Genomic DNA, 25,619 nt, shown 5'->3' on the forward strand with positions numbered 1-25,619 from the left:
CCTCCCCTCACTGGAGAGGTGGGGTGGTACGGGAATGGAAGCCTGCATACACTATCAGACAGGCCATTTTGCCAGCTGTCTCTCCTTAACAATTTTCTTTATTAAAAGGAGGAAATTCAGTGGCGGGGGTAGCCGCATATCAGTAGCTGATTGTGGGGTAAAAACAAAAGGCATCGATAATTTTTTTTTTAAGAACAAATGTCTAATTTAAGGTTGGGCATGAACTGGTAATAGAGGCACAATGCATAAAACAACTTCCTTGTTCGGGTGCTGTTGCCATCTCTACTACGGTTTTGCCATTTCCCCAGCTGTCAAGTGCAGCCACTAACCAGAAGATTTCAAGTTTCATGATGTGGAACCTACTAAAGGTATGTAGAGGAAAGAAAGATCTACAGGGAACTCGGGCTTCACTAAGAGTCACCAAGCTGCCAAGCGCCTCTCTATACTGCATTCAGAGAAATCATAGTCCAAAAGCAGATCTTACCTCTTGGTACAGGATGTTGGAAAAAATCTGAAATGTCCCAGAAGCAGAAGACACCTGTGCCCTCTGTTTTACAACTTCTGAAGGAACACGGATTAAACAGGCCACCTAAAAAAAAAATTATGCACCTATGTAAAATTTTTTCTCAAGAAATTTGTATTAACCACCCACACAAAAAAGGGAGATGATCATCACATGACAAAAAGACACATTTCATTCATTCAACAAGCATTTAGTGGGTGCTCATGTGTTACAACAGGAGAAGAGCTGGTCTTTGAGTCAAGAAGGCCTAGATTCCAGTCCCATCTTGGATATATGCTGATGGTGACCATGGGCAAGGGATTTAACCTCTCACTCCTTTAGAACAGTGGGAACAAAGGCAAATACTGACATCTGGCTGCATGCAGACTTAGAAAACCACAAATGACCATTCTCTATGTTGTGATGTATTTTTATTTAAAGCATTTCCCTGTTACATTTTAATCAGCTGCACCTGGGGACTGGGTACCCACAAAGTGCCTATCTGTCAGCTCTGCTCAGGGCAACCCCCTAAGACTAAGTTTGGGAATAAGTGACACCATGTACTACTTGGGGGAGTTTCCTCCTCCAGAATTCCCCTCTGCCAATGAAATCACAGCTCTGTCCCCTATGCCCCAAACAAACAAAAGCTAAATCTAGAATACTGGATCACAAAGGTGCCTTTTCTTAGAAGTTATAACAACAATCTATAATAGAGAACGTGGACACATATGTTCTATAAAAGAAAACAATTTCATGCTGGAAATAAAAATAAAACATCATATCCTCAAATATTAGCAGTTATTCACACATTTTCAAAGGACTGAGAAGCTTAACAGAACCAACTAACCAAACAAAAAAGACTTCTGAAGGTAGCAAAAGCATACATACTAGAGCCTGCTAAAAACAAATTACTTCCAGGTATTTTATTTCTTAATGTTATGACACAATGATGGGGGGGAGGGGGAAGAGAGAGGGAGAGGAGAGAGAAATGGGGAGAGAAAGCTCTATTAATGAGGATTTACAGAAGAAAAAAACCCCACTGGTCACACCCTATGTCTCATTTTTTGGTTTAGAAAATATAGTCACCAAAAGCCTAGATGTTCTAAGAGTTTAGGACCAAAAACTCAGCTTGAGCCTGGAGAAAATCCCCCACTGCCTTACAGTCTTCCTGGCCTGCCCAAGTACAAGCTACAAACCTTCCCTAAATAATTAAGGGGGTTATTCTCTTTTCCCAGGCCCTTAAAGAAAGGCAACTTTTAGTCTACAGGCTGAGGAAGAAATGAAGGCAGACAAAGGCCCATGGACTGGAGGGAGAATAAGCCTGACAGGGCAAGGGCATATCAGGGTACAAGGGAGATGAGAGGCTGTCTGGTCCTACTTGTATCTCAACAGGAATTCTCTGCACAATATGTCAGACAAGTGCTCATTCGGCCACTGCTTCAACACCTCTAGAGACACAAAAGATGCTCCCGCCTCCCAAGGCAGCCCCTCAAATTTTAGACCGCTGAAGTCATTAGGAAGTCTGTCCTAACACCTGGTGATGTCATTGATCCTCTTTGAGAATGAGTAACCGGCAAAAGTCTGATTGAAACGCAATAAAATGACTCCTTTTATCTAAGAGGAGAAAAGTCTAAATATCAAGATGGCACCCAGAAAGAACGATTTAAGCAGTCATCCAAAATTCCTAAACCTGATATAATCAAACCAATGTTAAAATCGTGGCAGCGACCACTCAAGAACAATATATCTTTTTTTTTTTTTTTTTTGCAGGGCAATGAGGGTTAAATGACTTGCCCAGGGTCACATGGCTAGTACGTGTCAAGTGTCTGAGGCCAAATTTGAACTCAGGTCCTCCTGAATCCAGGGCCAATGCTTTATCCACTGCGCCACCTAGCTGCCCCCTAAGAACAATACATCTTAATTGATATGAAACAATAACAACAGGCCAAGGCATTGATGCTAAAGACCAAATTCCAAATAGTGATTTTCCTATAGTTGTTACACTTAGAAGAGGCATGTGTACAACAATGATAAAAAAAAGCACACTAAGATTAAATAGCTTATCACAATATGGCCAAAGTAAGAATAACCATAAGAGCCTGCAATGACCTTACTTTTGATAACGTATAAACTTTAAAGCTCCTATTAATAACTATAATAAGAAATCAGGTCTGCTGAAACTCCTATGAACCTAACAAGGCAGCTCCTGATAACTCAAATCCATTCTCAGAAAGGTACAACACCATGTACTTTTCAATTCTAAGGGTCAAAAGTGACGAATGACCCCAATATGTCAAGAAAATAGGAATTGTCGACTTTAGTGGTTTGGCATAAATATTTATAGAACTTCATGCTTCATAACCTTCCATGTCCTTACATTAGGTTTTTATTCCTTAAAAAAACAGAGGCAGAAGGAAATCTTTAAAAAGGTTCTCAGATGAAAAACAATATAACCAAGCAAAGGGGTCCAAAGCCCCCAGCATGGCTTCCTGACTTCTAGGGTGCTGCAATTCTGGCCTAAGAGAGAAGCTACAAAGCAACGCCTCTATCTATTTTCTCCAGATACCTTCAGCGCCTTCCATTTTGTTTTCTATTAACTCTGATCTTTCTTAGATTTGAATTTGAGCTACAAGGGAATATTTCACTGCACAAGAACAAAAACATGTTATAGCACTAGAATTCTATGAAAGGAAATAACGGTAATGTCATCTGTGGGTCTATCGGTAAATGCATTCTTCAGAACCCTCTTCGCTCAAAGGATCTGGGCCCCTCTGGGGGAAGCATCCAGATGGGTCTAATGAAAATGCCACTATCCTAAGACCTTATTATATGTTAAATTCTACGAAAATAAAAGAAACTTAGAACTTTCTAGAAAGAAACACAAGCGTCCTTATTTGTTTATCATTGAGTCAATCTTTATTTCCTTTTGTTAGGATTACTCAAACTACCTCTACTGTGATGGAATTGTACATCTGAAACACTGGTAAATAACAGAACAGATAAATTATTTTCATGGACTTCAGTAGCGATTTTTTCAAAAAGAGGAGAATTCGCTGTCACTGGTTGCATGTGCCAAGCTTTCTTTTGTTCATAAAATGGACAAATAGGCTGCTAATCAGAAAACAGCTATCAAGAAACTGTAGGGATTACAAAGAGGGGGAAAACCCCAGAAAGCAAACTGCCTGATTTCTCAGATGAGGATAAATCAGAGGACAGGTTTGAAATTATTGGCTTCTTCACCATCAGGCCGAGAGGTGCACTTCCAACAGGTTTCCTACTGCTTTGAGTTGTGCCAATCTTCAGGGCATTTCAGATGATAAAATACCATATCTTTTTCCCCAAACGATTTGGAATAATTCACAAAAATATCACCTATTTTTGATGACCCTTCTCTAAAGAATTGTAGAATCATAATCAGATGTCAGGGTTAGAAGGGAGGGCAAAAGGCGACAAGCCCAACTCCATTCCCTTTTACCAGGCAAGAGACAAGTGATCCAGCCCTTGCTCAAAGACCTCTACAAGGTGCACGGGGGCAAGGAAAACTCACAACGCCCAAAGGCGTTATCTCTGTATCATTGTATCTCTGCACAGCATTAGCTGATAGGAAGTTTTCCCTAGGCCAAGCTTCAAGGCGACTTCCCTCCACAGCACCAAGTTTTAGCCCCTCTTCCGCAGGACAATCCTTCTTGAAACACCAGAAAACACTGAGACTATCCATAATCTCTGTCCCCCTCCCCCAATTTTCTCTTCTCCAGGCTATAAACATCCTAAATTCCTTCACCCAATGTGGCAATGTGGCATAATCTCAAGGTTCTTCACCGACCTGGCCCCTTTTAGGCTGCACCCCAGCACATCAACATCCTTTCTAAAATGTGCCACCCAGGCCTAACCCTAGTGTTACCTATAAACATGAGCTTAAAAAGGTACTGGCTTTGGGGGCTCCCTTATCACGCTGTTGATTCACGTTAAGCTTTCAGTTTCCCCAAACCCCCCCAATCTCTTACAGGTGAACTGCTGTCTAGCCACGATTCCCTCAATTTTAAAATTGATTTGTGAAATTGATTTTTAAAATCCAATCAGATTCAAATTTATTGAGTTAGATTTGGTGCAATAGTCTAGCCTATCAAGACCTCTTGATTCTGATTTTGTTGTTCAATTTGTCATCCTAATTTTGTTTGATCTGCAAATGAGATAAGCATGTCATCTATATCTTTATCTAAACCAGTAATCATAATTTTAAGATCACAAAGCCAAGCACAGACCTTTGGAAATGTTGGCTCTAGAACCCCCTTCTAAATTAGTTCCACACCATTAATAGTTACTCTTTGGGTCTAAGCATTCAACCAACTCCCAGTCTACCTACCTCTTCTATTGCCTAGCTCCCATCTTTCTGATTTGTCCATAAGAATAGCATGGGTGGCTATGCCAAAAGTGTGGCTAAAATCTAGATGAACTCTTATCTACTGAGGAGTCCTTGGATCTAGCACTCTGGTAACTCAAGAATCACTTGCTTCTACAATATTCCTTTGAAAGTGACAGTCGGGTGATGTTGCCACAAGGAATCGGAGACACAAAGAAGTTCAATGACCCGCCCAAGGTCACTCTTCCTACTTATGTAAGAACACAAAATAGAAACTGGCTCTTTTCTGTGTTCTTTTCATTATGGGCATATACGACATACAGAATGTACATACTTTATCATGATAACTATCTATGCACATACATATAACATATATCCTACATCACTAGTACGACAAAACAGTAATACAGATAATCCTTTCCTGGCAGCACGGTATAGTGACTCCAGAGCCAGCTTTGAGAAGAGTAGAGAGCTGGAAGACCTTGATTCAAATCCCACTTCTGACACATCTCAGCGGTGTGACCCTGGCCGGGCCACTTAAGATTTTCAACGTACCAAACAACTCTCTACAACTAAATTACAGGGCAGGCATTAATCTACACTGATGGAGGGAGATTTAGGTTGGAGTCTCCTATATCAATATAATTACCGGTCCAGGCCAAAAAATAATCCAAGATTTCAACAGGATTATTTTTAATAATTATATTTTGCATATTCAATCAAAAAGTAATCTGATTAGGAACATAACATGCCTTTTCCTTTGTAGAATAAGCCTCAAGGGGCGGGCAACAACTCTCTTAACAGCACGCTCTAAGTAGATTTTAGAAAAGAGAGGTATTTTTGTATTTTACTTTGGTCACATAGTATTCTGTACCAATTATCCTTTGCATACTCCTTCTGAAGTTTCCGTAACATTCATCCTTATTTAATGGATTTTGAGGGCAGATTTCCAAATTAATAATAATCTTTAAAAACAAAACCAAAAACCCCTTCACTTTTCTGACCAATGTTTCCAGTAAACCAAAACCTGTGTGTGTAGTAGTTACATGGTACATACGTGTGACAAGACTGCCACCTTGTGGTTCAGAAGAGATGTAGCTTTTCATTTTATGTATGGCCCCATTCCAGATTTTTTAAAGCAATCTTATCCCAAAATGTAACAATCATCGAATCCTACCCAAGCTGTATAATCTATAGAGGGATAGATGCTCCATTTCACTGATAATCCATCTTGGGGCATGACTTTTAATACTGTCATTGATATATCGCTGGCGGCAGACAGCCAAGGTTTTGGTTCATTTATTTCAGTTGGTTAGAAGGAAATGCATTGAATTGTGGTAGAATGACTGTTCTAACTAGTCCAACTGACCTTCCATACAAGACACATGTGCTCCAAGTGTCTGATGAATGAAACCAATTGTGTACATCTGAGAAGCCCTTTACCTGAGACCTAGAAATAGAGGGAACCTCACAGGCCCAATCCCCTCATTTAACAGATAAAAAAACTGAGGTCCAATAAGTCAACTGACTTGCCCAAGGCAACACAGCTAGCTACTAAGGGTCAGAGGGAGGATTTGAATCCAGGTCCTCTGTGTATTACTATATCAACTCAAGGAATTTCACAAAATCTAGATGCACCCTTGCAGCAACTCCCTCACATTCACGGGAGATAAGATGGGCAAAATGCAGGGGCAGCTAGGTGGCACAGTGGATAAAGCAATGGCCCTGGATTCAGGAGGACCTGACTTCAAATACAGCCTCAGACACTTGACACTTACTAGCTAGTGTGACCCTGGGCAAGTCACTTTACCCTCACTGACCTGCCAAAAAAAAGAAAAAAGAAAAAAGGGCAAAATGCTGTTTCTTTCCTTATGATCTGATGATGAATGGTCAGACACAGCCCTGAACCTTACCCTCCCCCCCCCCATGAGGGAAACTGGAGAGCAGGGGCCGGCTCACTTCTGTCTTCCCATGCCTGCTGTCTAGCGCCAATCACACAATTACAAATGCTTACCGATGCCCAATCAATCGACGGATTCTTCACCACAATCTTATGAGACAGAACAAAAATGCCATCACCCTCATTTTGCAATATGACCTATGATAGCACCAGCTCAGAAATGGGTTATCAGGGGGCAGTCAAAGAGGGGACTTGAATGCACTTCTTGCTGACTCGGATGAGAGCTCTGGAGACACCAGAGACCCCTGCCCCCCCTCCCCCAATCTTAAAGAAGGAGACCAAGGACCTGTCTGTCCAGTGAAATGACTTGTCTAGGCTCACACAGCCATAAATAAAGACCGTGGGTAGATTCGAACCCACTTTTCCTCACTTCTAGTCCACCATACTATGCAATTCTTTTATTAGATAATCCCCTTGGAGTCAAGGGTCTTACGAATCTCTTCTACCTCTTTTGCATCCGCTGAGTAGAACTCAGCGTCATGCCCCCTGCAGCAGCTCCATAAGGATCCCAAATGAAATCCTTCCAGTGCTTCATTACTGACCATTGCTGCAAGACCAAAATGCAGCAGCTCCACATCAAGGGCAAGACCCTGACCCAGGGCCCTTCAGAATAACAGCAACCTTCCCCATTCACTATCTTCTGGCAACAGTTTACCAGAGGATGCCCTCGTGGTAATATGCCACCTGACTCAGTTCCACCATCCCACAGGGAGATCTTCCTTCTGTTGCTGGGAGACTGTGTCAAATCCATTAAACAGACACGGCTTTAGGGAAAGGGACCCCAACTGTGATTGGCAGATCCTGAATGGTGACCACACTGACCACACAGACAGGAAGAAAGAGAATGAAGCTCAAGGCAGCAGAACTTCAGACAGAGGGAAGCTCACGTTCTTGTGGTCTGTTAACTGATTTGATCCTGATTGGTCAAAATTATGGTAGAGTAGGGGCGTGTGTGTGTGTGTGTGTGTGTGTGTGTGTGTGTGTGTGTAAATACATGTGTATGCACATAATATATACATATATACCTATGTATATGATTTCTTACTGTATATTTATGTGTTGTATTTATGATTATTAACTTTACCTTTTAAAATGTTTTCATTCCACTGGAAAAAATAAATGCTATGGGGCAGCTAGGTAGTGCAGTGGATAAAGCACCAGCCCTGGATTCAGGACGCCCTGAGTTCAAATCTGGCTTCAGACATTTGACACTAGCTGTGTGACCCTGGGCAAGTCACTTAACCCTCATTGCCCCACAAAAAAACAAAACAAACAAAAATGTTACCAAAAAAAAAAAAGTTTTCATTCCTATTGCTTTTAAAGAACAGAGATTTCTTTTTCCCTTGTCCACAGAATAATATAAAGTACTGAAATGTACTTGTTCTAGTTAGTTAATTTAATTTCTACAATCTAAACTAATAGTACGTGCTGTGTCCAAAAACAAAAGCAATTCTTATAAAATAGAAAGCTAATTCAGAAATAATAGTTTAGGGATCTCCTTGACTCTTCAAAAGTGTATGTAAACAAAGTAACTGAGGATTTTTGGAGGGTGGATGAGCATTAATTTCAAGATTTCTCCCTTTTTAGGGAAATAATCCTTTCCTTCATGACTCTCCTCATTTAAAGAAGAAAGGTCTGCTTTAAACGTCAGTGTAGCACACTGGAAAAAAGCCCTGGAGTCAGAGGCCGTGGGTTCCACTCCCGGCTCTGACGCATGGCCGATGTGTGCCACCTTGGGAAAATCCCTTCACTTGTCTGGGTCCCGCCTTCCTCGTGGCTCTAATGAGGATTCTGGACCAACAGGCATCCGTGGTGCCTTCTATTCTCAACTTTTGTTCCTGGGACGGTCACACAATGGGCATACTTCAAGAGAAGGTCTCAAAGCCACTGCAAGTCAAGGCAGCTCAGGAGCTTCACTGGTCTGATCAGTCATTGTTTTGTTCTTGGCTTCCTGCTGCTGTACTCCGCTCTGCCCTTCTCCAGTCCACACTGTCTCTTTCCTTGAGTTCTGTAGATGAGAAATTTGGACTTCCCGCACATACACCCAAGTATTTCATGCATGTCTGGACCTAGAAAGTCCATCTGCCAGAAGAAGAAAGTACCACCAATTAACGCAGTTAAGAGGAGGAAACTCCTTCCATCCTGATGAATCAAGCTGCCAATCTTTCCAGTCACTTAAAGCACAACCTAAGTCTGGCATTCGACAGTGAGGAAATCCAACATGAGCTGAAACAAAAGCAGTACATGGGTATGGGCTAGAGGAGGGAAATAGAAAAATGGCATGGGGAAGAGGCGATGGGAGAGAGTAAAAGAGGAGGAAGGGACTAGACATTTTTCCTGTTCTGTAGGTCATTTTTGGTAGAGACTTTATAGGTGAGAATTCCTAAGAAATAAACACCCACAAAACCGTTGCCTGACTGCTGTCCTGAATGGAAAAGCAGGTCAATAAGAGATGAGAACAAGATACAACTCCACCTTCCAACAGAGGGGTGTTCAGATGTATAAAAAGGGTTTGTATGTGGGTGGTTAGGTGCTTGACAGTTCCTAATTTACTGTTTCAGCTTCTAATTGTATGATGAATTTCTTGGCAGTGTCTGTAGACTTCTGCCTCCATTCATCTTTATTTACAAGCAATTTCCAGCTGCAGTTTTAATTTGCGTTTCCGTCTGATCTAACTCCGCTGTTCTGCGTTCTCCAGTAGGTCCTAATGGCAGCAATCTCATTTTCTCAACAACCTTTTGCCCACAGCTCAATTATATTTCTGAACAAGGACTTGGCAAAATACTACCCACTCTGCAGATCCGAGCTAACCCGGATTCATTTATGGATACTTCAAAACTTAGCGTGATTAATTCAAAAAAATGTCTACAGTGGTCAGTCTTCCCCAAATTACCTTGGTCAATGATTCTTCTTATTCAGACCAAGCAAGAGAAAAACTCGATATTTTTAGATGCAAATAGTGGCATTAATACCATAATGCTTTCAATGCTCACCCTGGCAAATGTCTTCAGTAATAAGTGGATAAGAATTTCCCAATAACACTGTCTGCTGCAAAGAAAAACTTGGTATAAAGTGGGTTCACTTTGAACTCTACCCAAGAGCCTCATAAATTGGTTTTAGTTATGTGTGGACAAATACACATGCATATATAGGTACATATGTATGTATATGTATGGTGTATGTGAAAGGCTTTCTCAACTTGAAAGCACACTTTATGTCAGTTGGCATCAGAATTACCATCCTCCTCCTTCCTCCTCTTCTACCTTCCAATGGCCTGGAGCCTATACATGAATCCTAGCAGACCATAATGTGACTTAATGCCCCAAATTTGAGCCATTATTAATGTCATAATTTTCTGCTAAAATTTTCTTTAAAAAAAAAAAATTCTGGGGGCAGCTAGGTGGCACAGTGGATAAAGCACCGGCCCTGGATTCAGGAGTACCTGAGTTCAAATCCAGCCTCAGACACTTGACACTTACTAGCTGTGTGACCTTGGGCAAGTCACTTAACCCCAAATGCCTCACCAAAAAAAACCACCAAAAAAACAAACAAAAATTCTGTTATCTACACAGTGTGACTGCATATTCACCTTCTTGGGCTGAGGACAGAGATGACAATAAATAAAAATTATCCAAAGTTCCCCCCCAAAGCCCCAGATTCTCCAGCATTTACGGAGTTAAAGCATGTGTGCCCCAACACTTCTGATCTAATTACAGTTTCCACTTTTCACAAGGCTGTGTGTGTGTGTGTGTGTGTGTGTGTGTGTGATGAAAACTGAGCTGTAAAATAATTGAGGTGGGGATTTAGAGATTTGGTCCAGCAAACCTCTTCATAAGAAGGGTGCAGACAGGACTTTTTTGTTGTTGTTGTCGTCACATATTAAATCTTATTTGATCGATTTCACTGTATTCCAAATTACAAACATAAGGTGGACTGCGGTAATTATAGTTTTATTGATTACTCATTAAGTTTTAATCAAGCGATTGCAATAGGGAACGGCTATGATTTTGTCCCTATTCTTTTCACTTTCTAGGACTTTTTCTTTCACAAGCTTGAGTCAGTGCCACAAAGTACCTGCAGGCAGAGTTGATAACAACCATGACCACAAATTACAGCTTCTGAGGCAGCATCTTAGTGGCATTGTCATTATTTTATCGCAAGTCAAGTTTTTGACAGCATTTTGTACACGGCTTATTTTTCTGTCATTTAACATGGTTTTTGTGCCATTGGTATGGTCAAGAATTACATAGTTGCTTTTATTTCATTCCACTTTCTGCATGAAAATTCTTAAATCATCTCCTAAAAAATTAAGCCTTTTCTGCTTTTCTGAATGGTATCCATAATCTCATACAACTAGAATACAAAATTTATGGGCCAAAAGCCAGGAACAAAACCTTATTAAGAAAAGTTTAGTAACTAATGATTCCTGATCTTATTTACCAACATGTATACACATAGAGACAACATGCCAGAGGAACACATAAAAACTCGTAGGAATGACAGACTTCGGGCAGAAAACAACCCATTCCTTTGCGCAGATCTCCAAACACAGGATGCTGGTTTTTCCCCACAGAATTTGACCTAAAGCACCTGCAGGGAGAAAAGCTTGATGGTTTGGGCATTTCAGAACTGAAATGAAACAATTTTCTTGAGTTTACAAAATGTTTCATTTTATTTTAAATAAAATAGGATGCACAATCAGAGACTGAGCAAATGGGAACTAAAAATTCCAATCACCACTAACCTGGTCTGCTTTAATTTTTCTTGACACCTAAGAAATACTACAGAGCAGGTACAAGGGGAACATCTGTAACCTTGCCTTCTTAACTTGGGCCCTGGGAAGCAGAGCCGGGACAGGTTTTTTTCTAAGGCTACATAATCCCAAGATCTAGATCCTTTGCCATAATCTATACCTCCACCCATATATTTAGCATATATGCAACCCTGCCCCCCAGGTTACATTATAAAGCTTCACAGGAGAAGACATCAGTTGCAGAAGAAAGGGGCAGCATTTCTCCTCCGACAGAACACACGCCTCATTTGACATGAGAAGTTAAAGAGCTGACAGCCACACTCCCCTGTCATGTCACTCTGAATTTCCTGGCAAGTCCTCAGGGACGGAGGGTTTATGAATGCAAGAAAGCCTTTCCTTCAATGTGACAAACTAGCTTTCAGGGAGGGTGATGACTGCAGTGGATAGAGAGGAAAAATGGAAAAAAAAAAAAAGACTTTACTTGCTTCTTCTCTACAACACACTGAGATGAGCTTTAACCAAACATTCGAAATACAGTGAATTTATGACAGTTCACTTAAAAGGAGGCAATAAAGCATGAGCTCTAAAAAGAAAGAGGAAAAAAGTTGACCAGGACAGACATTTAAAAACCACAACATATTAAAACCACAAGCTTTACACCCCGCATTCCCCTCAAAACTCAGGTGAATACTAATTACAAGACAAAAATGTAAACACAATATAAACCTAAGATAAGTTAGTCAGGAAAACATAAAACAACAATTGCTTTTAAATTGAAATTGAACAAGTCTGCAAATTATAATTGAGGCTAAAATGTTTACATGTAGGATAACTGCGACATTATTTGACTAAGCAATCAGTAGAATTGCATATTCAAACTTAATTATTTTGGGCTGCTACTCAGAAAAATACCTCCCTCGTCTTTGCCAATCGGGTCTTTTGCTGTTGTTTGATACTTTAAAAAACTATTCTATCAAGTAATTTGGGGCTGGCTATTCCCATCATTTTGACTACTGAAGTCAGTGTAAAGATGATTCATTTTGGAAATTCCACAGCTCTGTGACAAGCTAACTCAGGCTCTTGCAAAGTCATCTTAAAGCTGATGTCAAAAGGAAGGTGTTTTCTCCCAAACACCACGGTCAAAGACATATTTAACATCTCTCAGGTAAATGTGTTTAGACAGTTCTCTCAAGCAACTACAGAGGTGATTTCTTCAATCAAAAAGTCCATTTTACGGTAATGAACCTAGAAAGTTTTATATTTGCTAGAAACGTGGAAAACAAATGAAATGCTGCAATGTCCCAAAGCCATTCTGCCAGTTGTTGTTCTCCTTCTGTCAGCTAGTCTAATCTCCCTAAAGTGCCCAAGGCAGGTGGGCACCCACCCTGAAGGCACAGGGTCACCAGACCCTCCTCCAAAGCTTTCAGGGGCTCCATGATCAAACGATTCCTTCAGCCTTGTCATTTAAAGCCCATGATTCAGTCCCAATCTGCAAATCCAGCCTTAATTCTTATGGCTCTCCATCACACAACTGACCAAATGAACTCTTCTGTGTGCGCCTTCTGGCAGGCATTCCAGCTGCCCCCTACCCGGGCCTAAGTGGCCTGTACCTGCAAAACACAGGCCCCTCCCCTCAATCTTCCTTTGAGGTGGAGCTCAATTCAGCTTGGCAAGCAGCTGGGTGCTTCCTGGGTGAGAAGCCCCACCAGAGATGCTGGCATCCTCTGCCCCCTCGCCGCCAGCACTCTCTTCTTCCTCCTGACTACTTTCTTCCTGCCTGCTTAGTGTATGCCCAGTAAGGATGTATGATTCCCCAGGGCAGGGAAAGCTCCGTTTGTGCCTCGCACCCTAGGGACCGCAAGAGTGAAAACAAAAATGAAAGGGAGGGGCAGCATCTGCGGCTTCTCCATCCGCCCTCCCCTTCTCCTTTCTGAAGGTTATGTTAGGGTCATGCGTAAGCCATGGCACCTTTTCATCTAGAACGTTGCCTAACAGCAACTGCTTTAGATGACATTTCTCTCCATCTGTTTTGTCTAAAGACGTGAGCCCCTGAAAGCTTCATGGGTGACCTTTCTTACCTCCAAACAAAGAAATCTGTGATCACAATTTCAATGTTCTCTTAGATGGCAGAAACTGTATTAATTAAATAGAGCAATCCATTTCAGGACATTCTCTTAGCCTGCAGCCATTCTCCTCACCATCCCCTCCATACAGCATGCTCATTCCCCACTAATTTTCTAAAGAGATCATGGGGCAGCTAGATGGCATAGTGGATAAAGCACCAGCCCTGGATTCAGGAGGACCTGAGTTCAAATCCAGCCTCAGACACTTGATACTTACTAGCTGTTGTAACCCTGGGCAAGTCACTTAACCCCCATTGCCCTGCAAAAAAAAAAAAAAAAGAGAGAGAGAGAGAGGGAGATCATGGAATGGAGGTATATTCCAAACTCTCCACTTTGCAAGTGAAGAAGATGAGGTTGAAGGAGGGCGACAGGCTGGCCGAGGCCACACAAAATGAGAGGAGCCAGATTATGATCCCAGATACATCGGAGCAGAGTTGCCTTTCAATCTGTCCCATGCTCATCCTACTTATCCCATCCCTCTTGGACTTTTCTCCGGAGCCATCTCAAGTACTATCATCACCAGCTGTACCCATGAGGTTTCCCAACTCTGGATTTTTAAAATTCATACTGTGAAGACTTGGCATCTTGTAACTCAAGACTGCATTATCCCTAAAAACAAAAAACGAGTAAACGAGTACAATGAGGTAAAAACAGAGCAAAGCATGAGTAATGCCTGTCAGGGTCCCTACCTGACAGGACTCGGGGCTCTTCACCGACAGGCCCCTGCCTGTTCCCCGTGCCCTGGCACAACACTGAGCACTTGGGAGACAATAAGCACGCCTTGGTGGCTCTCTGTCACATGGGGATGCTTCTTACCCTGTCGTGCATGGGGCATACCGACCATGAGCACACGGTATACTTACCACTTCTCCAGCTGAGGCAGCCAACATGTGAGTAGTTGGGACCAAGTATGATGAGGAATCTGTTCTCAATAAAAATTTTGTATATTCATAGGTGATAAAAAATGCAGCAGCTGAAATGTAAAAGAGTCCAGTTACCAAGCTTGTCTTGATGCCAAGGTCTATCCTTATTCACATCCTTAAGAAATACAACGATGCTCATCTGTCTACAGAGCACCCTGCCATTAGCAGCAGCTAGGGGACCCAGTGTATAGAGCCCAGAGCCTGGAGTGAGTCAGGAAGGTGTGAGTTCAAATCCCACCTCAAACACTTACTAGCTGTGTGACCCTGGGCAAGTCACTTAATTTCTATTTGCCTCAGTTTCTTCAACTGTAAAATGGGGATAATTAATGGGAAAAAAAGTGTTTTTGTGTGAAAGGAGATCATAGATGGTGGAGCTAGTAAGGAAGTCAAGTATTATTTCTTCTAATATCCTCATTTTAGGGATGGGGACCCCAAGGCCAAGTGGACAAAGTGTTCTGCCCAAGGTCTAGGACCTTGGAACAAAGCTGGGCACTGAGCCCGAGCTGCTCTGCATCTGTGACAAGAACATCTTCAGGCCTCTCTCCATCAAGAACTATACAAATGCATCACCATAAATTAGCTGCTATAAAATTTACAAGTATGATACGCTGATAATGCAGAAATCCAAAAGAGGAAACTTTCTGTTTTAATTAAGAAAGAAGTCTACTCTCACGTGTTATGATGCCGGTTTTTTGAGTTAATTAGAGCTATTTTTACCAGCTAGAAGTTGGGTTTAAACTGTGAGAACAATAAATTGCCTCACTGAGCCTGAAACTGAAAATCTGGGACGAGTGACCCTCTCTCCCAGGTCTGGCCCAGGAGGGCTTTATGAGGGGCCAGTAGGGATAGCAAAAGATGATCGTCACTTCAACACAGGTAAGAGACTGAAAATAAAAGAATGACAAATCCATCGTTTGTAAATGGCACTTGAGTGTGGCCGCAGTTAATCATGGTTTTCCAGAGGCAACAATGCTGCAAGGAAGACTCAGAATTGCTGCTTAGAAGTGAATCCCGAGGGACAAACAGAAAGAGCTCAGGACTGTACTCATCCCAATTCAAATGGCTTTGGGTATAAATGCTCTCAATTCTTTGTTTTTCCTGAAGTTTGCCCCCTCTGTGGATTAATCAGAGTTTACAGGCCCTATATGGTCTATCTTTTATCTCCCTTTGGGTGAAATGTGGTGCCCACTGAACCATTTTTCTCTGGTAAAATGGAGAAAGATGACCCAAAAAACTGACAAGCTCCTAGGCATTCTCCTTGACTTGTTTGAAACAATTCTCCAAGTAACCTAGAGACTTATTTTTGGTGCTATTTGAGGACTGTCTTCTAGGGGATCACATAAAGAGGTCCTTTCTGAACGTCAGAAAATATATCCAATGGATAGAGTTGAAGAAGGATTTGGGACTGAATGTCCAGGTGAGGGAACAGGAGCCTACATGGCCTTGGACAAATCACTTATCTCTTTGTGCCTCAGTTTCCTTATCTGAAAAGCAAAAAGGCTTTTCCTGGGTGTCTCCACGGCCTCGTCTAGCTCTAACATTTCCTATGTGCTCCTCCAACTAAACCGAAGCTTCCTGAAGGCAAGGATTTATCCTCTATACCTGCTGAATGAACAAACGAAAACCCTTTTGTATAGCTAGCACCTGCCACAGTGTCTTGCCCCTAACAGGCACCTGGTGAAGGCTCCTTGGGAGCAGCAGTGGGGCTGCCCATGTCTCTCAAGATCTACCCCGAGCAAAGATGATGCTCAGGCTTTGTTTTCCCCTGTGTTAAGGGAGGAGGGCCTTACCTAAAGCTCCGTCATTAAAACTTCAAACACACACACACACACACACACACACACACACACACACACACACACGGAACCTAAAGAGGTTTTGTTTATGTGTTTTATATCTATTGATATTTACCATATTATAAATGAAAACTAATAAATTAAAATATTTATGTTTGTGTGTATATCTACTTATTTGTATACAAACAAATACAATACATTTATTTGACTTTTTCATATTCCTCACAATTTGTAGGGCCACACTAGGCAGAGAATGGGCCTTTTGACAATAGTACATATTAAACTGAATTATAACTAATGCTGAAAACTGTATGGGCAATTGCAAAAGAAATCCCACCCGCCCCCTTTAAACTTCTAAGGAATTTCCATTATTTAAGGTAGGCCGATTGTTTATCTTGAAATGGTCATCTACAAAACCTTGAAAGAACTAACATCTATCTACAATCTGACAATAGGAAATTATCCTGAATTTATTAAAGAGGAAGAAGGAGGGCATCAAAGAGCATTTGAGAATCTAATCTCAGTTTTTGGTAACACTGGAAAGATCACTAAGCAATTAAAAGTTGGAGAGATGGCATTATTAAAAAGTAGCTGGAATAAAATAGGTGATATTGATCAGAGCATAAAGACCACATGAAAGAACACAATAGAGACTTTACACCCAAGATGGAATCAAGAGACTATAAAGAGTATCCAGGAGAAAGTTAGCAGAAAAATGGTTATAGCACCTCGGGCCAATTTAATTATGACGATTGAATTTAACACTGAAGGCCTGACTGCCTCTTGGGTTCACCAGCTATACAGCAAGGAGTAAGAAAGGGTAGTCAAAATAATAATAATGATAGCTAACATTTATAAAGGACCCACTCTATGCCAGGCACTATGCTAAACACATCACAATTTATTATCTCATTCGATCCTTATAATAACCCCGGGACACATTAAAACTGGAACATTAATTTTTTTAAAAAGATCATTTATACTTCTTGCATTATACCAATAAAGGTTCAAGATCTATGACACTGATCGATTCAAAAATGATGGGGTGGTGGATAAAGAGCCAACCCATGCAACAAATTACCCCGAATAGGTTATGATACATGGGGACAGACCACCCGCTCCTCTGAAAACAAATTCCATTATCTCAGGCTTAAAGGAGCCTGAAAGCCAATGTAACTTTTACCATTAGGAAAGGATCCAATAGCTGCAGAAGGAACACCAGCGTAGATTCCACGGAAACCACCGGCCTTATTAAATCCTTGGGGACTCTGGAGTCTAGTTTTTATGGTATCCAAAGGAAATAAGATCAAGTCAACAGAGACACCTGCTACCCCTCCGGCCTTAAAGACAAAAGAAAAAACATGATAAAAAAAATACGCCAAGAGTAGCTATGAGGGTGGAAGGGTAGGGGGGAGGATGCTCAATGGGTCTAATTTTGCCGTGGTTGGCACTTTCTTTTTATGTTTGAAAATGAAGTTAGTTAAGATAAAACCATTTCCAGTCCCAATATTGGTCCTTCTTCCCCGAATGATTTATAGAAAGAGGCTAGGAGTCCACATTTCTCATTATGTTTCCCAGCCCCTAAAGAAGTCCCCCCCACCAAAAAAGGTAGAGCAACCTGAAGAAATACTGTTTCCTCTATCCCACCAATATGGGAAGTAGAGCCTCCATTCCACATTCACTGCCTCTAACCCAGGGGTACTACATAAATGCTTATTCCCTCCTCTTCTCACTCATTTTTTCTTTTGTTTTGGCAAATATTGCTATTTTCATTAAAAAAAATATGAAGTTAATATGCACTGGGTTTACTGTTTTTTTTTTTAAATGAAATAACTCTAACATGGTAACTGTTGATCAATATGACCCTCATGTTGGAGTCCTCAACAATTTTAAAGAATATTAAAGTCTTGAGACCACAAAGTTCAAGAACCACAGCTAGGACACCAAAGACACCTGCCACCAAATCTCTCCTTTCCTTTTTTCTTCTTCCTTCTATTCAACCCCCATCCCTTAGTTTTACTTTTTAGCCATCCATTCAAGTTTGACACAAATGCCACTCCTTTCTCTACAGGATTTTATGTAACTTGTTCTGCATCTCACAGATAGGAGAGCAGATGGGGCAGCTAGGTGGTGCAGTGGATAAAGCACTGGCCCTGGATTCAGGAAGACCTGAGTTCAAATCCAGCCTCAGACACTTGACACTTACTATCTGTGTGACCCTGGGCAAGTCACTTAACCCTCATTGCCCCACAAAAAAATAATTTAAAAAAAAAAAGAAGTTTACAGATAGGAGAGCAGAAATGGGATCTAAACCCAGGTCTTACTGCCAAGTCCAGTACTGTGTACACCTACGGCTTAGGCTAGACCACCTCATCTACTCCGTGCATACAGATATATATGGCAGACCATGCTTAGACCTGAGGATGGGGGCCATGTGGTTTTGAAACTTTCCACCTCCTCCCCCAGCATCACTGCACTTTACAGAGTAAGCACCAAGTGAGTGTTCACTATTGGAACAGATTAGGGTGAGTTGATATGATGGTAGCAGGAGTCAGTCCCAGCCCCATCTGTCGATTCCTCTGGGGAAGGGGGTCGGGGAGCAGGTAGAAGCGGCTGGCACTTTTGGACCACTGCCAGCACACTGCCCATCTCTTCTCTCTCTTTCTTGACTGGGATGCTAGTTCCCACCCTTTCTAAAACTGAATTTCAGAGCCTGCCTAGGTTTGGATACCTTTAAAAATCCCGTGGCCCACTCTTAGTTGGCCTCAGAGCCCTCCCAAACTTGGTATGCTTGGGCATCTGCAGCAGCTGGCAGTGCCAAGGGCTCATCAAGGCATCAGTTACTTTGTGACCCTGGCTGAGGCCCACAGCCACGGCAGAGTGGGTGGCCGTGCTAATGGTGCTACTGGCACCCCAATGGTAACAAGAGCAGAGGGAAGCGGCAAACGAGAACCACCCAGATGATGAGGAGCGTGGCCCTGATGAGCAACACTTTTGTGTTCAACATCTATGCTGTACTATGGTTCACAAAAGTATCACTCTCTCTCAGTTTTAAGCTCTGCTTGGGAACACTGCATTTCAGAGGATGGACCAGGCTTTGAAAAATATGGATACAAACCTTCAACCATTTGGTGTTTCCTGATGCTCTGTTGAAAAGACACGTGGAACACCAATTAAATTAAAGAGCCCTGTATGTTCACACTCAGACATCAATACAAAAACCTTGGCTCTTCAGACCACAAAACCTCGCCTGGTCAAACGAGAAGATGGTTTTGAGTGGGATGAACGCATGCATGGTGGCTGTCCAGAGCGTGTCAATGTTCCAAAGACACCGTTTTGAAGAGAGGGACACAAGCAGCGCCAGCTGAAGATGCTTCAAAGAGAAGACCTGGGGTCTAACAAAGATGGTTCCTCCATGGGGAGCTCCCAAGTCCGATATATCAACCATCTAAATGACAATTACACCAGAGAGACCAGAGGGTGGCAATGGAAAGAATGTCTGGCTTGGGTGCCAGGAGGAAGCTGGAGTCAGTTCCTACAGACCTCTACCTAGCACACACCAGCTCTGGGCCTGGGGCTGATCACCTCTCTGACACTCCACTTCCTCATCAGAAGAAGGGAGGTAATAGCACCTGGAGTTTTATCTGGAACACCTTCCACGGGGCTGTCATGAGGACGCAGGGACAAGGTAAGCGCGTGATCAGCTTGACCACACTGGAGAAACATCAGAGGCTGTCATCTGAGCAAAGATGCGGCCCCTCCCTCAGTGGTCCTCACATTTCTCTTGGTTCAGGAGCCATTCTAGTGGGACAGACAGCCCAGGTGACCACCCTTCTCTAATGAGAAATCACTGGCATCCTTGCCTAAGTAAATGCTCAGGTTACACCGGGAGAATCCCCTGGTGGGCTGGAAACAGCAAGAGACTAACACAAAGACCCCTCATCCTCACACAAAACTCCCTAAACCACCAAGTCAGAGAAGAGCAGCCTGAACATGACAGTGAATGACTTGTGATCCAGAACCGCAGTAGCAGACAGGGAGGATAAAGAACGTTTGAGTACCCCAGGCTGGCCCTTGTGGTCACCAAAAAACTTCCCAGAAAATGTATGAAAGCAGAAAAGGCAACAGTTTCCTAATTCTTCTCTTCTGAAATGACCATCACTGACTGTACAGAACAGAAACAAAATCAAATCTATTCTTTCTGTTTCTTCATTTTCCCACAAAATAGAGATGTCTGCTTTTACTACAGATAAACTAGCGAGGAGAGGGAAAAAAATAAACAAAAGCAATCTGGTATGGCTGGAGCCTTTAAAAAATGCAGCACTTAATTCTAATTTTCTCTTTAATCTTAGAAGAGGGTTCAGAGAGGTGTTTGCTATCTATTTCTAAAGTTTTAATCAATAAGTTAATTACTCTTTTAATCTATTTGGCTACTTTGCATGCATTGATTTTTCTAACCCTCCTTTCATCAGAATTCTTATCTCCTCAGTATAAAATTGATCAGATTTAATCTAGCTATCCAGTAAAACATGAATCAAAAGTTACTAATTGCTTCTGTGGATTTCAAACTTCTATAATATAAATGTCATTTAAATTCATGAAGCTAGAAAAATCAGCTAGCTCAGAACCTGCAGGATAGCAAGATTATCTCTCTATTTACCACATCATCTCCCCCCCCCCCAGCTCTGAATTGTAGATAAGTATCTCTTGGGATACCCAGAGCATTATTGTAAATTGGGAGGGGTCTGGGAAAATTCACATTCCATAATGTACTCATAGAATTTGTTTCTGAAACCAAGAAATCAATACTTCATACTCTCCTTTAAAATGGCTCAGATATAGTTGGATGAAATACATAAAAGTTTCATTTAACATAGCAAGCACGAATGTTAACTGATGTTTATGTAAACTGAATTATAATAATCATGTCGAACATTAATATAAACTACTGTCAAGTCGCAGAAAATTATCTTTCCTCTATAGAATTTGCTTTGTTCATGGACAATTAATTAGCACCGGGGTTATCAGGCAAATAATTACTTTCAGGATTTACGGTACTCCACTGCTGAGAAGTCAGGTTGCTAAGCACCAGATTAACTCTGCACGGATGTAGGGCTAGTGACACCTTCATGACACCTGAGCCTTCTGGAGACAGAAACACCATACAACCCTAAATTCAACACTTCTAAGGGTATAATTAGCACTTTTTTTTAACATTAAAAAGCTGACATAGGTAGGATTGTACTCTATAAAACATTGAGAGGAAAAGCTGGCACAACATTAACCAGAAAAAGTGGGAAACAGGAATGCCAATTACTTGCCTTTAATGAGCAGAAAGTAACATGGCATTGTCTAAGTAAGGCAGGCAAGTCAGCACATCTCCAGGACCTCCTCCCCCGGATCTTCTGATTAAGCTCTCTTTCCATTCTGGCCTGTGGTCTTCTCTCTGACCTCCTGCTCAGACCCAGCAACCTCTCTTTGGCTAATCTAGGCCCTGTCTCATGTTCATTGAACTCGAGTGTATTCAGAAAGAGTGGTCACTTTCCTAGGCCAGTAAATGGTCTGGGAAGGGGAGGGTCTGCTAGGTTTGGACAGGCTGGGGAGGGTGTCTGTGGGCAATGCAGACAGTTAGACAGAAACAGGCAGCATGACAGATGCCCCCGGAGGGCCACCTCAGCTGCCAACCCCTTAGCTAACATGCTTGTGATGGGGACACCCGAAGGTGCCTGGGATCTGTGCACTGGCCTGAGCTCAGTGTTTTCACTGGTTCCCTTAACGGAATGGGGCAAACCCCCCCGAATTTTAAGGATCGACTTCTATGCCTCTTCTCAGTCCTTGTCCTTCCTGACCTCCCTCCTTCTGGGTACTCCCTCCTGCCCGTGTCTCCAAAGCTGCCCTCTCTTGCTCCTCCTCCTCCTCCTCCTCCCTGGCTGACCCCTGACTCGGTCTCCCTCGGGCTGCCTCGTGCCTCCTTTTCTATACCCATGGTTTCCATGATCATTTCCATGCAGATGCCCCCCAGCTCTAGAGATGTAGCCCTCATCTTTCCCAGGCTTTAATCTCAAGTCACCAAATGGATGCCCCATGGGCAAATCAAATTCAACATCTTTCTCTTCTCCTACAAAACGCCTAGTTTCTGTTAGGGAATCACCATCCTCGTGGATCCCTAGGTCTACCACCTTCAGAATTATCCTCAACTCTTCTTTTCACCCCACCCCATCCATTTGCCAAGTCTCCTTGATTTGATCTTCAAAACATCCTCCCCTTTTTCTCCATTTCACTGGCTACCACACTCTTTAAGCCATCACCACCTTTTCCTAAGACCAATACAACAGCCTCCTCCCTGCTTCTCTCTCCACTCCCTCCTCTACACAGGTGCCAAAATAATCCTCCCACAAGTCTGACTCTGCCACCATCCTGCTCAAGAACCTTAAGTGGCTCTCTATTGACCTTAGGAGGAGATAGACTCCTTAGGTCTGCAGAATCTGGCTCCAGGCTGCCTTTCCCTACTTCCTACCAGAATGAAGTTCAAATTCTTCTCCAGCCTCCAAGGCTCCCCACCAACTGTCACCTTTCCAACCATACCCCTTATTGCTACCTTCCACGAACACACCAACACCCCATGGGTCCCTCCTCTCTCTTCTCAACAGAACTAACACCTTCTTGCCTCTGTCACTTTGCTTAATTCTTCCCTGGGCCTGGAATGCTCAGCCTTCCTCCAACTCAGTCTGTTTAAACACCAATTCAAGAGTCCCTCCTGATGAAGTCCTCCCCATTGGCTAACCATCCTCCTCAGCTCTCCTGGAGCACGCTGCTTTGTGACTAATACAAAGAATCTGGAGCCCAGATGATGAGACGTCCCAGCAGAGGGAATGGGGCCAGCCAGAACAGAATGGTAATTCTATACATGATCAGATGCAGGAACTGCATTGAGTGCTATCGCTTAGTTGTGTTTCTCTGTCACTGGGGAGGGCACAAAAGTGAGGGGTGGGGTATTCTTTTCCTAAAAATGGGTGTGACATAGGGATAAAAGGTTTCAGTAAAATGCATTTTGAAATGTTCTAATGTTGTTACATTTATCATATAATGTTGTATATTTTACAGATGTCTTCTTGACCTGCTAAACTGTCATCTGCCAGAGGGCAGGGTTCATGCCTAATCCAAACTGTGGATCCATCGACCACCAGCAGCAGCAATATTCTGCACATAGGAAGCATTGAATAAATGTCTACTTGATGAATCCTTGCCCAACCTTTCTGTACCCATTGAGGGCTCATCGAATGAAATAAACACAAATGCCATTTAATAATTCAATAAATACTTATTGAGTACTCTGAGGGCAGGAGCTACCTTTCTTTTTATTCTTTTTTTTTTTTTTTGAGAGGCAATGGGGGGGTAAGTGACTTGCCCAGGGTCACAAAGCTAGTAAGTGTTAAGTGTCTGAGGCCGGCTTTGAACTCGAGTCCTACTGAATCCAGGGCCAGTGCCCTATCCACTGCATCACCTAGCTGCCCCTCTTTTTATTATTTCTATCCCTAGCACTTAGCAGAGTAACTGTCACATTTGTTGTTGTTCAGTCATTCAGTCGTATCTGACTCTTCACGACCTCATGGACCACAGCACACCAGACTCTCTCCTCTCCTCCACTATCTCTCAAACCCTATCCAAGCTCACGTTCCTTGTTTCCTTGATGCTCTCTACCCACCTCCTCCTTTGCCGTCCCCTTCTCCTCTTGCCTTCAATCTTTCCCAACATCAGCATCTTTTCCAGTGAGTCCTGTCTTCTCATTATGTGGCGAAGGTATTTCAGCTTCAGTGTTTCACCTTCCAATGAATACCCTGAATTCATTTCTTTAATTCCTTGCTATCCAAGGGACTCTCAAAAGTCTGGCACATAGTAGGCACTTAATAAATGTTTCCTGACTGATTGACTCTAGAGCTCAGCAATAATATCCACTCCCAGGGTGTCCTCCTCCAAATGTTTCTGTTTTCATGTGAGGCAGCCCTCTTCCTCATGAGATCCATGGCTCCTGAAAAGATATTAGCCTAACAGTCTATACAGGAACAACCAAATGGATGAAGAGTGTCTTTGGCCAAGGCTATGACAAGTAGCTGGCAATCCAATGAGTCAATACATCAATGCATGTAATTAGAATTGAGATGTCCCATGAGTTGAGCCCAAAGCTGAATACAACAGAGAAAGGAAAGTAGATTGGATTTGGAAAAATGAGCAGTATTTTTGAAAAACCCAAGCTGCTCTCTGACATAAATTTTTTTTAAACCTCAATATTATTTTAGTAATGCTATATGCCTTCAAAGTGTAATGCAAAGTGTAATGGAGGGTGTACCTGTGATATGATGGTTTTTACCATTTTCTGAATAAATAGCCCAAAAAGTCCCATAAAAGATATGACCCAGAAAATGTAGAATCAGGGAAGAAAGGAGACTGGTCAATGAATCCAAAAGTGCTTATTAATGGTCATGGAGAAAGAGCAAGGGATGACAGACGACTAGCCTGAGTGGCTGCACAGGTATCCACAGAATGCTTTAAAGGTTGTGAATAGTCATAAACTCCAATGGGCTGCCTTGGAAGGTGACTCGTTCCCTCTCCTTGAGGTCTCGAAGAAAAGCCTGGAGGACCATCTGTCAGATATGTTATAGAAGGAACTACTGTCTGGCATGGCTCGGGCCAAAGGGCTGCTTACATGGCTTCCTGCTCCAGAACTACATGAGGTAGGGTTTCAGCACCATGGACAGACCTCCAGAGCAGGAGGGAACTTCATGGGAGGACATGTACAAGGACTGCAAAGGACAGGAAGTGACTCCTGCATTGTGAGCTGCATCACCGGCCCCCACAGATGAGGTCACGGACACTGAAGCACAGGTATCCATCTTAATAAACCAGTTATCAGTACTGTGAGAGGTGGTGAGGCAGAAACATAAGAGTTCATTTAAAAATAATTTCTTTGGCTTCTGATTCAAACACATTCTTACTATACATCTTTCCACCTTCCCCAATCACATCTTATTGCATGAAAAGAGTGAGAAATAATATTATTTTAATATATGTATAATTTTAAATTATAAAAATAAAAACAACTAAGAATAGGCATTCTGGGGCAGCTAGGTGGTGCAGTGAATAGAGCACTGGTCCTGGATTCAGGAGGACCTGAGTTCAAATCCAGCCTCAGACACTTGACACT

The 25,619-nt window shown here is 42.4% G+C and overlaps 1 protein-coding gene across 1 annotated transcript in view; it reads right to left on the reverse strand.

Moving 5' to 3' along the window:
* SLC25A26 (solute carrier family 25 member 26) overlaps positions 1–25,619 on the reverse strand; it is a 133,803-nt gene that overhangs the window by 104,151 nt on the left and 4,033 nt on the right. The window contains exons 2-4 of the mRNA XM_043986777.1: positions 17,601–17,757; positions 14,562–14,671; positions 485–589 (exon numbers count right to left, since the gene is read on the reverse strand). Coding sequence (XP_043842712.1) covers positions 485–589; positions 14,562–14,671; positions 17,601–17,757 — 372 coding nt within the window. The remainder of the gene's footprint in view (positions 1–484; positions 590–14,561; positions 14,672–17,600; positions 17,758–25,619) is intronic.

Source organism: Dromiciops gliroides, chromosome 1 (genome assembly GCF_019393635.1).
Source record: "Dromiciops gliroides isolate mDroGli1 chromosome 1, mDroGli1.pri, whole genome shotgun sequence".
Lineage (NCBI taxonomy): Eukaryota > Metazoa > Chordata > Mammalia > Microbiotheria > Microbiotheriidae > Dromiciops > Dromiciops gliroides.